Source organism: Brachyistius frenatus, unplaced genomic scaffold, assembly GCF_029030835.1.
Source record: "Brachyistius frenatus isolate BFR_SWC_R1_liver_20210118 unplaced genomic scaffold, ASM2903083v1 Contig_42, whole genome shotgun sequence".
Lineage (NCBI taxonomy): Eukaryota > Metazoa > Chordata > Actinopteri > Embiotocidae > Brachyistius > Brachyistius frenatus.
In genome coordinates, this window is record NW_027210641.1 from 1211076 (window position 1) to 1226886 (window position 15811).

At 41.6% G+C, this 15811-nt stretch overlaps 1 protein-coding gene across 2 annotated transcripts; it reads left to right on the forward strand.

The window, feature by feature from the left end:
* Positions 1-21: 21 nt before the first annotated feature.
* On the forward strand, positions 22-15743 carry cers6 (ceramide synthase 6). Of its 2 annotated transcripts, XM_069702519.1 has the most exons (11): positions 26-361; positions 1345-1450; positions 1550-1680; positions 7013-7070; positions 8853-8903; positions 8998-9090; positions 10330-10458; positions 11991-12097; positions 13501-13657; positions 13827-13850; positions 14675-15743. In XM_069702519.1, exons 1-11 carry the CDS (start codon positions 192-194, stop codon positions 14831-14833), a joined length of 1185 nt encoding a protein of 394 aa, XP_069558620.1. In that variant the 5' UTR covers positions 26-191; the 3' UTR covers positions 14834-15743. The 2 variants fall into 2 exon arrangements, with proteins under 2 accessions (XP_069558622.1, XP_069558620.1); XM_069702521.1 differs by lacking the exon at positions 13827-13850 and having other exon boundaries at positions 22-361.
* The last annotated feature ends 68 nt before the right edge of the window (positions 15744-15811 follow it).

Genomic DNA, 15811 nt, shown 5'->3' on the forward strand with positions numbered 1-15811 from the left:
ATCAGTTGCGCAGGAGCTGATTGGTCGACTTCCCGACACTGGAGCAGCTGAGGGAAAGCGGACGGACGGACGGACGGACGGACATCTCCTCACCAGCCGAGTCTGAGCGGTCAGGTCGCCTGTGAGCTCCGAGATCCGACCGGCCATCGAGTTCTGTTCCGACCCGGTCCCGGTGTGTCTGCTGCAGGGAGATGGCCGGTATTTTGGCGTGGTTCTGGAACGAGAGGTTCTGGCTCCCCCATAATGTAACCTGGGCTGACTTAAAAAACACAGATGAGGCAACGTTCCCGCAAGCCGAGGATCTCTATCTGGCATGTCCTCTCGCTTTCTGCATCTTTATGATACGGCTGGTTTTCGAAAGGTGGGTCTAAGGCACGTGCCTTGTTGTCCAGGTGGCTGTGATACGGTTTGTGATGTCGTTGAAATATTCCGGTGAATGATGCAGCACGCCCCGCTGTCCATGTTTGTCAGTCTGCTGCCTGAACAATGGCATTGGCCCACAAATCACCACGGTTGATCATCCTTCTTTCTGCAGGCCTGCAGCGTTACGCGCTGTCTGCATTTGATGCATCTGTCAGTGCACACAAGTTACCACGGTACCACGGTACCTGGTACCATGTTGTACCGGTTGCACCGTGGTACCACGGTACCTGGCCAATCCAGCTAAACTGTCCTCTCAGCTCAAACTCAGATGTGAACAAAGCCTCGCGCTGAGACCAGACTCCCTCTAACTGACCTGAGCGTTGCTTTGTTCAGACTCCTGCTCCAGTTGTGCTGTGTTGCATGTTGCATCACCGTCTCTGACTCTTATTGCACAATCATCTGTGTACAGTAAGGCTCACAGCCATGACGGTCATCCAGTATGTGGGTCAGGAGCCTCACACACAGAACAGTGGAGCTCATCTGGGAAACAAGCCCTCATGTTTAAACTACTGATGTTGGGAATCTGTACGAGAATTTATACATTATATAGACCTACTATTAGTTTATATATCCACTCCATTACTTCCGCAGCCATTTGTGTATTTCCCCATCACAGTTTGCCAAATAAGGAAGATCTAAGTGTATTACCAACTGTGATCAGAAGTTTTCAGATATAAGATTAAATGATTATCGTTCTTCTTTTATTCTACGTGGACACTAAACTACAACAATTCAAACACAAATGTTGTTCCTCGTGACAACCTGTTAGAGCTCTTGTGGTCACGTCCAAGCAGAACAAAAGAAGAACAAACAAACGCACGTGTCCAGCTGCAGGTAACTTCCCCGTGAGTCTGATCCCTGAATATAAGCAAACAAAGAACCGGCGCTGTGTTTGGTTTGATTGTTGTCTGTTCTTCGCAGGTTCATTGCAAGACCGTGTGCCATGGGCCTGAAGATCCAGGCCAACGGGCCTCAGAAAGCACAACCCAACGCCATCCTGGAGAAGGTTTTCACTGCTATAACCAAGGTAGTACACGTATTATTGACTGTGCTGTCATCCCTCTACTAATATGCACCTCAATGGAAGATACGTCTCACATACGGGGCGTTTTTTCTTTCCTTGCAGCACCCAGATGAGAGGAGGTTGGAGGGCCTGTCCAAGCAGCTGGACTGGGATGTGCGGACCATCCAGCGTTGGTTCAGACAACGGCGCAACCAGGAGAAGCCCAGCACTCTGGCCAGATTCTGTGAAAGCATGTAAGACAAACTGCATTTCACACGTCAAACACATTCCCAACATAGATTTAAGCCATTTTTTTCTCTGCATGTAATAGAATTGAAGTTTGTGCAGCATCAACTAAGGTACAGGGTTTCACGTTGCCTGAGTAATCCTTTACTGTGACCGTCGTATCTGCTTTACATGTGCCATCATACTTTATCATGGCTCGGTCGTGCAGGTGTTGCGAGGGCAGACGTATTCAAATAGGCTGCATCGTTGCATCAGGAATGATAAATAACTTCATCTGAACAAGTTTGGTGTTTCTGCAAGTTCCTTTTCATACCACATGGAAGTGAAAGTAAACTTTGTGGCTTCACAAAAACAACTTAAGGAAATGGAGGCGTTCATGTAAATAGGCTGTCGAGAAAAATGACCTTTAAAATCAGCAAACTGATACCAGGTTGTTGTTTTTTTAAATGCTAAAACAATCAATTAATTCTCAAAGTAGAGGCTAATTGATTCCATGTTGATTAACCAATTAATTATCAACAAAAAAAGAAGCAGCAATGTTGATATGGTCCTTCAGCTGCTAATCTGCTGCCACTGCAGTTTTTGATCACCGTCACTGTAAATGAAATGACTTATAAAGAAGCTACGTGAACTGCTGTGGGATCGTAGTTAAATGAGTCCCGATGCAAATCAACGAACCCACTCGGTCTGTAATAGAGACCTGGCTAATCTGCAGCAAAGCATTTGTCATCAGGGAGATTGTAGTTACTTGGCAGTGGGATGCTAAAGGCCAACGAGCGAGTGTCACTGTCAGAGCAGAGTCATGTCCGACACCAGCGGAGCAAATCTGGCAGTTGGAGCCACAGAGAGCTTCACATCCGCCGATCCGCCCGAAGCTGCTGCTCACTCACGACTGATGAGACCGCTGGACTCCTGCTGCAGCCTCAGAGAGGAATCTGAAATACAAAACACGCTTTCTCCTACACACCAAAACACTCGTACTCCTCTGGAAGTATGTATGAACATGCTCAGCTGGCATTCCCTCTGTTTAAGCAACAAATGTGCCAAAGCTGTTACTCGCATTCAGCATAATAGACGACGTCGGGCTTCACCAGTTTGTCCAGGATGTGTGTCCGTTGCCGACTGCAGTTCTCCGAGCGGAGCTGGCTTCGGTCCTTCCAGCAGGGATTGTGCTCTAATTAAGCCCTCATGCACAGCTGCTGCACACTGATAGCACTCTTTGTCTGTCGGTCGTCAGGACGGCTGATCTGTTGTCTGTTCTGTTCATTATGCAAACGCAGAGTAGGTAGCAGCAGACACATTCGGTCTGGAAATAATGAAGACTCTGCATGCAGTCTGTTTACCAGCTATTGTCACTGACTCTCTTTTTCTCCCAGATACACAGCAGAACAAGCATCCAAACAAGTTCAAGTATTGATTTTGTTTTAGCCAGAAAGTACAAAAACTGAACTCTTTGAGAAATAGAAACAAATGGGAAATAACTCAGGAGCCCTCGTGATGATTTAAGATGGGTGTTTGTACCGTGGAGCCGTTCCTGTCTCCAGTTGTTGGTTCGGACAGGCAGCGGCCGAGCACGCTTCCACGGCCTAAAAGGAAATGAGTTTTAACTCAACTTTCTTATAAGTTACAAGTACTGTACTTCCTTTAGTAACCGTATATATTACAACCATGGGCAATGGATCTTCTTCAGCTTTTTAGAAATGCACTAATTCTTAACTTAATCCCCTTCATTTTTAAGAGTTAGATGAGAAGATTAACGACTACTTTCATTTCTGTATGCTGGATATGAAGCTGCCACCACTAGTCGGTGAGCTCAGCTCACCACAAACACTCGAAACAGGTGAACAGCTAACCTGGCAAAAAAAAAAAAAAAAGCAGAAAATATTAATCTATTCCTTTTTAAAAGTTGTTAAAAGGTGGGTGGTCATTTCAATTATGCTTCACTTCAGTTCTCTTCAAATTTTATAGCTAAAAACATTTCATTTCTATTTTCTGGACTGTTAATGCCCTCTTGGTGTCTTAATTTCTCTATCCTTGTCTTAACTTCCAAAGATCAAATTTTATTGAATTCTTAAAAATTAATATGTATTTAAACTCCACAGAAATACACCAATAATAGATGCTGAGACTACAATTATCCTCATTACTGCTCTTCCTCTAACCGATGTGTAGGTGTATGATTTTCATACCCTTCAACCAACACGCCTCCCCAGAAGCAGCTCGTCAGACACCGAGCTGACAGGTAATGAGCACGTTGGTGCTCAGCAGATGTTTATAGGACATCTGAGAGATGAGACGCTCCCGAGAGGACAACCACACCCGCTTCTTTCCCAAGATTACTCGCCATCTTTTGGCTCCACGTTAAAATAACTAACTGTTAACAAGCATTTTAATTTGGGCAAATTCAAATCAAAGCTAGTAATTCAAACAAGTAGACAAATATAAAAACGCAGAAGGCTCAGCGATTACTGCCTGAAGACTAACAGACGTGTTACTGCTGATTTAAATGGAGAGAGAGAACAAGGCTTCCTCACAGTTGAACTTTGAAAGTGCTTCATGGCTCCTTGTTGCTTCATGTTGAACTATATGAACACAAACAGTTGCATCCAGCTGTGAGAAGTGACAGAGTTCAATTAAATCAGCCAGCATGGCCTGCTTTTTATTGTTTTATTCCAACACTGGGCACGACATGCAGAATAAAGCCATCCTCATTACTACGGTTTTGATTGAATTAAATTCCCCCCCCCAACAATTATTTCCTCCCTCAAGCATTGTCCCGAATTAAACAGGTACATTTGGTTGAATAGTGAACAGGGGATCTGTCCACAGTTTAATCAGATGTTGTGACCAATTTATTGATGTATGATTAAGTAATTATGAAAGGATGGTGCATGTTTTATAGCCCATTACATAAGCTCACTCTTTTTGTGTCTATAAACTAGTTTATAGGTTGTTTACGGAACAAGTTTATCATAAAAGATTAACAGAATTGCTGTTATCCAGCACTGATTAATTAGCTGCTGTTATATTGAATGCAGTAAATGAACAGCAGCTCTGAAATGATTAAATGAAAATCCTGTCACCTTTGTTTATAACCCGTCATTACCAACTCTGAATTTGAAAAAGCGTAACTCACAACGACAAAAAACAATCTGTCTGACTTCAGAATATAATCTGTTGAAGGGGAGCCGTCGTGAGTCATTGTGATTGCACATGTACATAGCGGCGATTCAACAGCACTTGATAAACCCTCTTGCGGGCTTGATGAAGCAGTTGCCATGCAACCGTCTTCACTGTGTGCCAGGTAGACTCGTCCAGGTAATTTGGTTTTACAATACTGTTGATCGAGCACAAAAAGCAGTTCACGACGGCTTCCGCTGGCCACGTGTGAGCATGCTGATTATTTCTCTCGTCTTTATTGAAGACACACACCTGAACATCTTGAGCAAATATCCACACCGAAGCCGTCACTGACAAGCTGTGCTCTTTCTGAGGTTTCGTGTTGATTTCGAGGGCCGTGGCTGTCACACTGCTTGATTCGAGGTCAGCTGGAACAACCACGCTGCACAAGTTTTAAAGTATGCAGAAGCGTGTCTCACGTGGCAGGTTGTTCAGCTTCTGTCACACCATCGCTGGATGTTTTCTTCCATGTCACAGAAAGCAAGCTTCGTTTTGTTTCTCTGTTTGAATTGATGAAAGTCGCAAGTGTATCAAATATTAATACAATACACATACATGTACATGTACACATATCTTTGCATTTCGGCTTCTGTCTATTCTACAGTAACCACAGTGGATATTATAAAGTATAGGCTGAAGATGATAAACAGTATTTTCATTGTCATGTTTGCAGAATGCCACTACTACAAATCTTATTCGCATTTCTAAAAATTCCCTTTAATAACTTTACTTGACGTCCTGACGTGCACAAAAAAGTTGCGATATTCCCTAAAATCAAAGATTTGTTTTTAAAATGTTGCTAAAAATACAAAGTTCTTAAGCGCTCTGACGAAGCTGCCGGTATCTTACAGCCCGATGACCTCACTCCAACAGCTGGGCAGAAAGGCACTTCGGTTAATAAGTCTACTGCAAGATCACAATGACATGCCGGGAAATACAACATTATTATTAGAGTCATTGCTGCTGTTCTGTGTGTAAATTGCACACAGTCCTTCTCTCCATCTGGAAACACACAGATCAAACCTCCAGCTGTAAACATACTGCATATACTGTGTGTGTGTGTGTGTGTGTGTGTGTGTGTGTGTGTGTGTGTGTGTGTGTGTGTGTGTGTGTGTGTGTGTGTGTGTGTGTGTGTGTGTGTGTGTGTGTGTGTGTGTGTGTGTGTGTGTGTGTGTGTGTGTGTGTGTGTGTGTGTGTGTGTGTGTGTGTGTGTGTGGTCCAGGTGAGGAGAGTCCCAGGCTGAAAGACACATGATTTTGTCTAATGCAACGTCCACAGTTATGTGGACAGGAGCCTGCACGTCTTCAATCCTTCCTCCCACACGCTGACTGATATGAGCAGCGTATAAATTCACATCTGCGTGCTCGGCAAGTCTTTGATCGCTGATGTGTCAGCTGAAGTTTCTTCCCCATCAGCTGAGAGTCAGACCTCATGATCACTTTCCCGACCGTTGTGTGGCTGTAAATGATGTGCCGGGTTGTGTAACGCACACAGGAAGGAGGGTTGGGGCTGGACAGAGCGAGTGTCCTCGGCTCCTCTCCACTGTTCTCACTGATTCACCAGACTGCAGAATTGGGAAAGTGAGAGGAACTCACAACACTTCAAATTTCTGATTAGAGGCGTGACGGCCGCACAGTGTGTCGCACCAAGAGACAGAACTCCACAGCTAGTACACAGCACAAGTTGTATTCATTTAGATGTCCTCTGGTAATGTTTGTACTTTGGGATGAATCGTAGTTGTATGACTTCAGGATATTAAGCAGCTGCATAGAAACTGCTTTGATTAAAACACCACTCTCTCTCTCTCTCTCTCTCTCTCTCATCAATTATCATGAATCCAAAATTAAAGCATAGAGCCTCTTTTTGATTCTGGAAAAAAAGAGAAATCACTTTGGGAAAAGAAAAAAGGAGTAAATGGAAATAATTACAAATCCACTGCACAGCTGAGGTCTACTGTATTTCACACTTGCAATTTCAAGGTAGGATTCCTCCAGACGTGACCGACCAAATCCACTAGATCCACCTCCATTACCCCCATGATTGTTAAAGTTATGGCCCCCAAAAAAAGTTACGGTTGCAAATTAATGAAAGGTTATTTGCTTAAAGGTAAAGTTGTCAATTGTTATGTTTATATTAATTATGTTATTTTATTTATTTCAGGTGGAGATTTACATTTTATCTTTACATATTCACCTATGGAGTGCGTTTCCTTAAAAAGGTAAGTTTCTTAATCACAAAGTAGTAATGGCCTGAAGTTATAACTTAAAATTAAAATACGACGATACGGTGAGGTTCAGAGATTTTGGAGGTAAAATGGATATTCAAATGTAGGCAACTAATTTTATAAAAGATATTTGTCATAAAACATAGTTCGTAAGTATCTTTCAAGGAAATCAGAGGTAACAGACAAATGCAAATGCTCCCAATTGTGAATAAGAGCATCTATTAAATCAGGGTTTCGTGTCGTATGTGGCATTCTGCAATAATTAGTATTTCTTTAATACTGCTGGAAGTCAGTTTTCATATGTAGGCGACTATCATTGGGGCCGTCTAATAATGGTACGATTAAAGAAAAATCCCTGGTAATAAGTGAGATGAAGCTACGAAAGCGATTCAAGTTTAAGGGATTTTATCCAAATTGTGTAACAGATATAAGTTAGAAAATGTTTATTGTATGCTCTTAAATGATATAACACAAAACCTAAAACTACTTACAGCTCTGTGCCTTTTCATTTAAAGGCTGCAGGTAAAAACTCAGTATGCACAAACAAAATATGTTCTTATTGCAGTTTTCTGGCTCATTTAAACAAATTACATTTAATTTAATAAATGTATGCTCAGTTAGAGACATTTAAATATATGATTTAAAGGTAGCTTCATCAAATAAAATCACATGAATTTTTTATTATCTGTGAAATATAACAAACTCAATTACTACGAATTTTTAATTCAGGCGATAACTCCAGTTTGACCAAATATGTAGTTATTGTTTGTTTTTTTGCTTTGTAGGGCAGAATAATTACCGAATGGCAGCTTGTTTTTACCAAACAATGAAGTAAAGTACTGGGATTGAGCTTCCATACCCATCGGGGGGATGTCATCCGATATCCACTGTGTTCTGGCACTAGCTCAGAGTAGAAATGAGTTTCAGCCACTAATACTAACTACAGCATTGTAACCTGTCTAACAAACATAACGCCAATGCTATATTCATATTGAACATTCTCATACTAAACGTCTCCTTTTCAAAGTGCTTATTACCTTTGAAGAGTTGCACCAGTGTGCCTGTTTGTAAAAAGCAGTGTGTAGTTGAAGGACTGAGGTGATCAGAGCATCCCAGTACTCCCAGTAAAAAACACTGTCCTGGTTTAGAAGGCTACAAATTCCAGCAGGCACTGAGGTTACTGAGGAATTCATGGTGACGGGTCAGTTAACTAAATATCCCTGAAATATGTGTCTGAGACGGTTTAATATAGCCTATTTCTTACATTTATGAAAACACGTAAACGAACACAATCACAGCTCTCGTTGAGACGGACTCGGGGAAGAATTCTCAGAGACAGAAGTCGCATGACAAAGCAAGTGAAAATAGTTCCCTCCCTGGCAGGCGCCGCTGCCTCTGTGGGATTTATTAATAGAGCAGGTCTGGAGAGGAGACGTAAACGTAGTCACGGTGATGGGTCACTGTTTGCTTATAACACATTTTTTAGTATCACAGTTACCATTTCTCTTCTCATGTTATCGTCATCATTCAGGATTTAGCAGAACGTGTACTGAAATGAAGTATTCAACGATTATTTAATAAACTTAGGCCACAATGACAAAGCCTTGGACTTCTTTTCTTCATGAGAATGGTTTTCTCTCTACATTCTCTACTATAACATCTTATCTCTATAAACTCAGTCATAGTTTTACAATATTTTGCATTCTTGAATATAATGTAGTTTTATTTGTTAAAAGGTTGAAAATGATGACGAGTTCCTGTTTTTGTTTTCTGCAGACTCCTTGGTTGTGGAACACTAAAGAGTGCTGGTACAACTACCCTTACCAGGTAAACACATCATCAGTAATCCTGATACAGCATTGGCAAAGTTATTACTTCTCAAATATCTATTTTAACCCCGCTGCTTTATGTGTTCATGCAGCCACTGACCGTGGACATCCATTACTACTATATACTGGAGCTGTCTTTCTACCTGTCGTTACTCTTTTCCCAATTCACAGACATCAGGAGAAAGGTAGGAATGACTGCAAGTCACACGAGTCATGAATCACGCCTTTCAAAAAACATGAGTTATGTATTAACCAGCAGACTGTAACATCCACTTTAACCAAGATAAAGCAGGTCTCATGAACTTTATATTCATAACAAAGAAACTTTCTACTCGACATACTCTTCGCTTATTGTGCTATTAATATGGTTTTAAAGGTCCAGCTTGGTCCGTGTTTGTACGAACTAAAATTCAGTATTAGTTCGTCTAAACATTCGTAATGGTCTTTGGCCGACTTCATCCCATTTCATCTTTTTTTTTTTTTTTTACATAAAACACTTTTGGTTCATTATTGATCCGTTTGCATGCCTTTCAGCCGTGACCTCACTCCTGTCTCCCGTCCAACCTCAGCTCCGCCCTCTCCACAACACACTCCACCCACAGCAGCTCCCATGATGCCGTGCTGTGTATGCCTTCACTCTGTCATCTCTTTGTTGACTGTTGGCATGTTGTCTGTTTTTGTTTCTCCTTTCAGTTTTTTCATGCACAGCACTACACTGAGGAGGTCCTCTGCATCCCCTGCCAATTCCAGTATGTTCCCCCTTGCACACTCTTGCCTTGCTTCCATTCTGTATCTTGCATCATTACTCTTCCTTCTCATATTCCCTTTCATTCACTCGCCGTTCTGGACCGGTTCTGGCTGCTTTGAGCTGCCGTCCTGAGACATTTCAGAAGCTAAAGATTTTCTGGAGGCGTGCTTCCCCCCGTCTGCAGCCTTCTTCACCTGGAGCTCTATCCAAGGCTATCCCAAACCGATTGGCTCACCAAAAAGGGACCTCTGCTAAACCGTCATATTTTCATTGTTTAGCATCAGCAGTAATCGCTGTTCACGTTGAGCTGTCCTTTAGTTTTGATTTCCAGGGCAGGAGCTTGTTTGGTTTTTTTTGCTTCCTTTTATCAAAAAACACTTGTATCATGACACGTTACATGGAGTCCTGCACACTGTGATACAGCTTTGTTTACTTATTTGAAGAAAGTGAATGTTCCTCTACTTCTAATTTACAAGTATTTGTAGATCATTTTATCACCGTTTGATGAGGAGTAACACACAAGACGCTACTTCGACAACACTACAGCAGTACGGTGTTCATACATGCTCGGACACTGAGGGTGTATTTACTACTTTTATTTGTATAAGTGGTGATAGGTGACGTTTTAAAAGTACTTTCTGTAGTTTAAAATTATCCTTGTCAACTGTGTCCCCAGGATTTCCTGATCATGTTCCTGCACCACGTGGCAACAATCTCCCTCATCATATTTTCCTACGTGAACAACATGGCTCGAGTGGGAACTCTGGTCATGTGTCTCCATGATGCAGCCGACGTCATGATAGAGGTGAGGATGGTCTGTGGGTGGACAGTTTGAAATGAACATGCTCATTCTTCTCTTTATCTACATTTGAACACAGTTATTATAGACTTTTTCTTTCAATGTTGCACTTGTGTTGCACATTTTTACATCATGATTTTAACTGTATATTGCTGCATTATATTTCTCTATGTTTCTGTCATGACTTAACTAGACAGTTACCCATTTTTGTTCCTCAGGCTTTTGTTCTTCAGCACATTCAATCTGAAATAAATAGCTGGAAACTACATTAAAGTGCAAAATCTAAGCTTCAGTTTGAGTGGGTTTACATCAATATTAAAAGATGTGTGCAATAGAGCACTTTTAACACAACCTAAATTCAAGCGTCAAAAAGAATTGATCTACTAAATGGAAGCTGTGTGTCCCTTAATGTAAGTTAATGCACAAAAGAGCACATTGATTGAGAGCCAGAACAAGGAGGTGCACGTGGAGAAGACAGCAACCGAGTAGACTGCGGAGCAGATGTGGATGACAGAAGATCTTTTGCATGGTGAAGAACAACTCCTTTATGACAGCACTGCAAGTCAAGAGAACTCTTCAGGGTGAAGGTGTACGCGTTGAACAGACACTTCACCACAAGATTCAAACCCCGAAAAAACAGAAAGGCCGGGTTGCAGTTCACAAACACACAAAAAGAAACCAACAGAGTTTCGGAGCAAAGTTACATGGGCTGATGAATTATTGCTGGTTTCTACCACTCGGTCTCTACCTCTGCTTTCAGCAGACCGACAACAAGCAAAACCTGAAGATGCCTGCAGCGAAGGTGAAAGAATTACTGGAGAAGAACAACAAAGTGCCTGCTGGTGTCTGTGGGTGGAAGATTTTCCACAAAATAGAACATATGATGGTATTGTTAGACTTTTTTTTTCTGCCCACTGGAGACCGTCCCAAGAAAAACACCCCATAGATCTTTGGTGTAAACAGCTCATTACGGGCCACAGTTACGTTTGAAAGTCAAACAACCTCCAGTGGTTGTATAAATGATGACCATCTGATGTCCTGGAGAACTGGAGCAGTTAAGATGACGCTTATATAACGTGAGTTTTTCATTGTTTGGAAGAAGCTGGTTGGGTGAAATGTTGGATACTTTGGGTGCAGGAGATTTCTGTTTGCTTACCGTTTCTGAGCCATGACAGCTTTTTAAAAATGCGTCCATTGTTACCGTGACGACAACGGCTGGAAAATGTTAAAGACTGGTGAAAACTGCATATCGTCGTACGGGTTGGAGCATGTGTTGGTCCAATACTGCCCATAACTTTGGGCACTAGCGCAGCTCTTTCCACATCGATGTAAACCCACATAAACTAACACTGAGGCTCAGTACTTCAATCTACTATCAACCATTTTAGTTCATATTCAGTGTGCTGAAGCAGAGCCAGAAATGTTCCAAAAATGTGTGTGTATGCTGGAAATACTGGAAACTAAAGCTTTTTAATAACTATATTGTTGGAAATATTTGAAACACTTAATTTTTTTTAACTTTTTTTTTTATAACCCAGGCTGCCAAGATGGCCAACTACGCCAAATGTCAGATACTGTGCAACCTACTGTTTGCAATGTTTGCAATTCTCTTCATAAGTTCCAGGCTGGGAGTTTACCCCATCTGGTAAGTGCGATTCCCTGTCCTGTGTACCATAGTTAGCATCCTTCTGATGGCTGACCTCAGTGCAGAAGTGTTAGCCGGTTGCTCTCAGGCTGAGAGGCCGTGAAACAGTTCAAAACAACAACTGTGCAGCACATTTCAGCAGTTCAGCCCTGAAAAAGCATTTCAGCGCCATGAAAATATCACTGCCTTTGTTTCCTTTCTTCTTCCACAACGATTTGCAGTTCAGACAGATCTCTGAATTTTGTTGCTAAGTAATAGTTACTATGGATACAACAGCTTTAACCTCTCAAAGAAAGCAAAACAATACAGCAAATGAAAAGCACATCATAATGGTTGTTATTTTAGTGTTGCAAATAGTGTTTAGAGTTTACTAGATGGTCAAATCATCAGAGATTTCCACTTATAAATGTGTTACTTTTAGGTTTTATATTTACCTTGAATTTATTGAGTATTTCAGGTTATAGCAAATTTATCCAAATTTCTGAAGTGAGAGTGGAAGCAGGTTTAAATATTTGCTTAACATTTAAAAGTGAAATTACAGTAACTGTGGGATACCGATGACAGTATAAAGGGCTTTTCTGGTTACGTTTTCAGACCACAAATCAATTTTAGCCCTTGAAAGTGTGCAGACCAGAAAACACGCAGTCCTCAGCAGCAGCATTATCGGGTCTTTCACTATCAGGCGGCTGCAGTTATCTGCTTTTTATTCAAGATACCATCGATTGTTGATCAGCACAAAAAAAAATTCCTATTTTGAGCCTCTAGACTCAAGTTTGTTGTTTTTGATGATTAAAGACTTTCTGCAAAAAAGCATTTGAGAAAATCAGAGGTTTTTGGATCTGTCTGCAGCATTTAGGGCATTTTTTAAGCTTTCATCCAGGACCCAACTGTTCGCACTGTAAGACGATGATCCAACACTACAGTTTAGTCAGCCCCCACCACGCTGGTATTAAAGTTGTCATTACTGTAAAGCTGTTGCCATGGCTTCCGTAACTGGAGGATGATTCAGAGAGCCATTTGCAAGAGTTGCCCCGGGGATAAATTTAACTCATCCTTGAAATTTTGATTGTATGTCACGTAAAGTCAGGCGACACGCTGCTATTTCTTCTCTATTAGCAGGTTTAAGTTTGATTGCTGCCCATATATTGAGCTATAAACAAAATGCTATTTCATATACACACATCTGTTTATGCTACAAACACACTGTTAAAGACCAGGTGTGCCATGAAAAACAAAGCTGAAGCTGAGCCTGCCTCATTTCTCACCTCTGGCTTGTCTGCCTTTGTGTACCTGCACCATCAGAGCATATAGTTCCTCCGCACTAAGTGATTTATTCCTTGTGGATTTCTCATGAATTTGATCCAAGTTAATTATCTCTTTCTCTCCCTCTGTTGCTATGGAAGGATTTTAAATACCACTTTGTTTGAGAGTTGGGAGGTCGTAGGGCCCTACCCATCCTGGTGGGTCTTCAATCTGCTCCTGATGCTGCTGCAGCTTCTCCACTCCTTCTGGTCCTACCTCATAGTGAAGACAGCATGCAGAGCCATCTCCAAAGGAAAGGTGAGTCACTACACTCAGCTCCTCTTTCCAGTCATAATCCTTCCATTTATACCTGCTGTTGCATAATCGGGTGTTTTGCTGCTATTGCATCTATAAATACTGTGTAGTGTTTTCAGCAGCCGCTTTTAACTTTCCCTTTATTCTCTTTGCTAACCTGCAACCCTCAAAGGTGGGAAAATGGAATCCACTACATGTAAGTAGCCTTAAAGGGTGACGGCTCCATCGACATGCTGTACTACATTTTGTTTCGCCTCGTATCTCTAGCAGCCATGTCATCGATTGTCTTTGTCAAAGTTTGGATTGTCAATCAGCTTGAACCTAATGATTCTACTTTTAGCTGTTCACATGGAGTTGCACCAGTTGTGATAAAATCCTTCATCTGATCAGTCCACCACTTTTTGTCCAGTTTTTAATAGATGCATGTAAGCTTAATTTCAAAACGAACGGAGCAGCTTTCAACCAATCGGCATCAACCACCGTAAAACTCTCCCACAGCTGCAACTACATCCAGAGAAAAAACACTCGACTTCAACGTCGTTCAACATCATGACCGAACGTTCATGCTAACAAGGTTTCCAGACGATAATTACAGAAAAACAAAAGTGAAGCTGTGAGTGAGTCTGCTGGAGTCGAGCTGCGGTGCATCAGATAGATTATTTCATCGTTGAAAAACTACTCGCCAAAATTTTGGTTATCAACACTGGTTCCAGTTTTTCCACTGAACATCTCTGTTTTGGACTTTTATGAAGATACACAAAGCTGTAAGAGGCTCTGAGAAATTGCAACGGACATTTTCTGCCATTTTTGAAAACCAAACAGGCAATCAGAAGTCTCCATGTTTGCAAATAGATTTCATGGCTTTTTGCCCATACTGATGAGAAGACCACTTCCTGTTTCCATATGCAAAACCCGTTTGTAACATCGTCCTGCATGGCTGCCACAGATAATGAGACAAATAAGAATTTTAATGGAAAAATTGTAATCTCCAGCCATCCTTTTTCTTTTTTATTACTGCAGGTGTCTAAAAATGACCGCAGCGACATCGAGTCCAGCTCTGACGAGGACGACAGCCCACCACCCAATCAGAAGCACCACAACAGCGCCACCAACGGGACCAACAAAAATCACGGAACCAACGGCTACGCGACGGGAGCGCTATATCCTGACGAACACTGACGAAGTTAGATATCAGAACAGTGGAGCCATGCTACAGACACCATCCATTTATCAGTGTGTGTGTGTGTGTGTGTGTGTGTGTGTGTGTGTGTGTGTGTGTGTGTGTGTGTGTGTGTGTGTGTGTGTGTGTGTGTGTGTGTGTGTGTGTGTGTGTGTGTGTGTGTATTTGAGTGTATGGTGGAGACATGAACAACATCACCTGCCTGGAAGTTCTTGATAGATTTATGTGAATGCAGTTTTATTATTAATTCATTACTAATTTCTTGGAGCAATTTACTGTCTTCATCTAAATATTTGCATCAAACTGCACTCAGTGAAACATCAAAGCTCTCCTATCAGTACAATCGACTCTGTTTAGCCAATGAATGAAAGCATTCTGCTCGATGGTGTAAGCATGCTACTTTAACATCCGGTGGTCTGGCATACTGGGGGTGAGTTTTCTCCCATGTTTGTGTCTTTCTATGTTATTTATTATTTTATAAATATGTTTACAGGTTGTAGTCAGACATCTTTTCTACATTGATGTCAGAGTTGTCTTGACAATCTTGAACAGCACCTGTTTTCTTCCCACATCACACATCATTAAAACGAGTGTTAGTAAAATGCTGAAGACCTGGGTTTACGTTTAATGCTACACCCCCAAAGATTTGCCAGAACGGTGATTAAGTTTGTCTTCACTCACAAACGGTTGTGAAATTTACTCACATTTTGAACTCCAAACATTCTCCACTCAAACTGTATATGAGATGTCAACAACAGTATTAAGTTTGTGCATCGGATATGGCTCAAGGCCCCTATTGAAGTATTCTGGTACATTTCTGGTAAACATTACATTAACGGCCAACGGTCCTCTTATGAGGCAGACACGACTTGTTTGAATTATTAAATAAAAAAACATGACGATTGCAAATATGTGTTGGTCTGTTGAATAAGTTGAATCAGTAAGAAGGGTTTCCTGGTAGCCTAATGGGTGAAACA

Coding starts and splice junctions, on each gene's coding strand:
- cers6 (XM_069702519.1), top strand. CDS start 192: ATGGCCGGTATTTTGGCGTGGTTCTGGAACGAGAGGTTCTGGCTCCCC. Junction 10,459..11,990: donor CAGCCGACGTCATGATAGAG/GTGAGGATGGTC, acceptor TTTATAACCCAG/GCTGCCAAGATGGCCAACTA. Junction 13,851..14,674: donor GAAAATGGAATCCACTACAT/GTAAGTAGCCTT, acceptor TTATTACTGCAG/GTGTCTAAAAATGACCGCAG.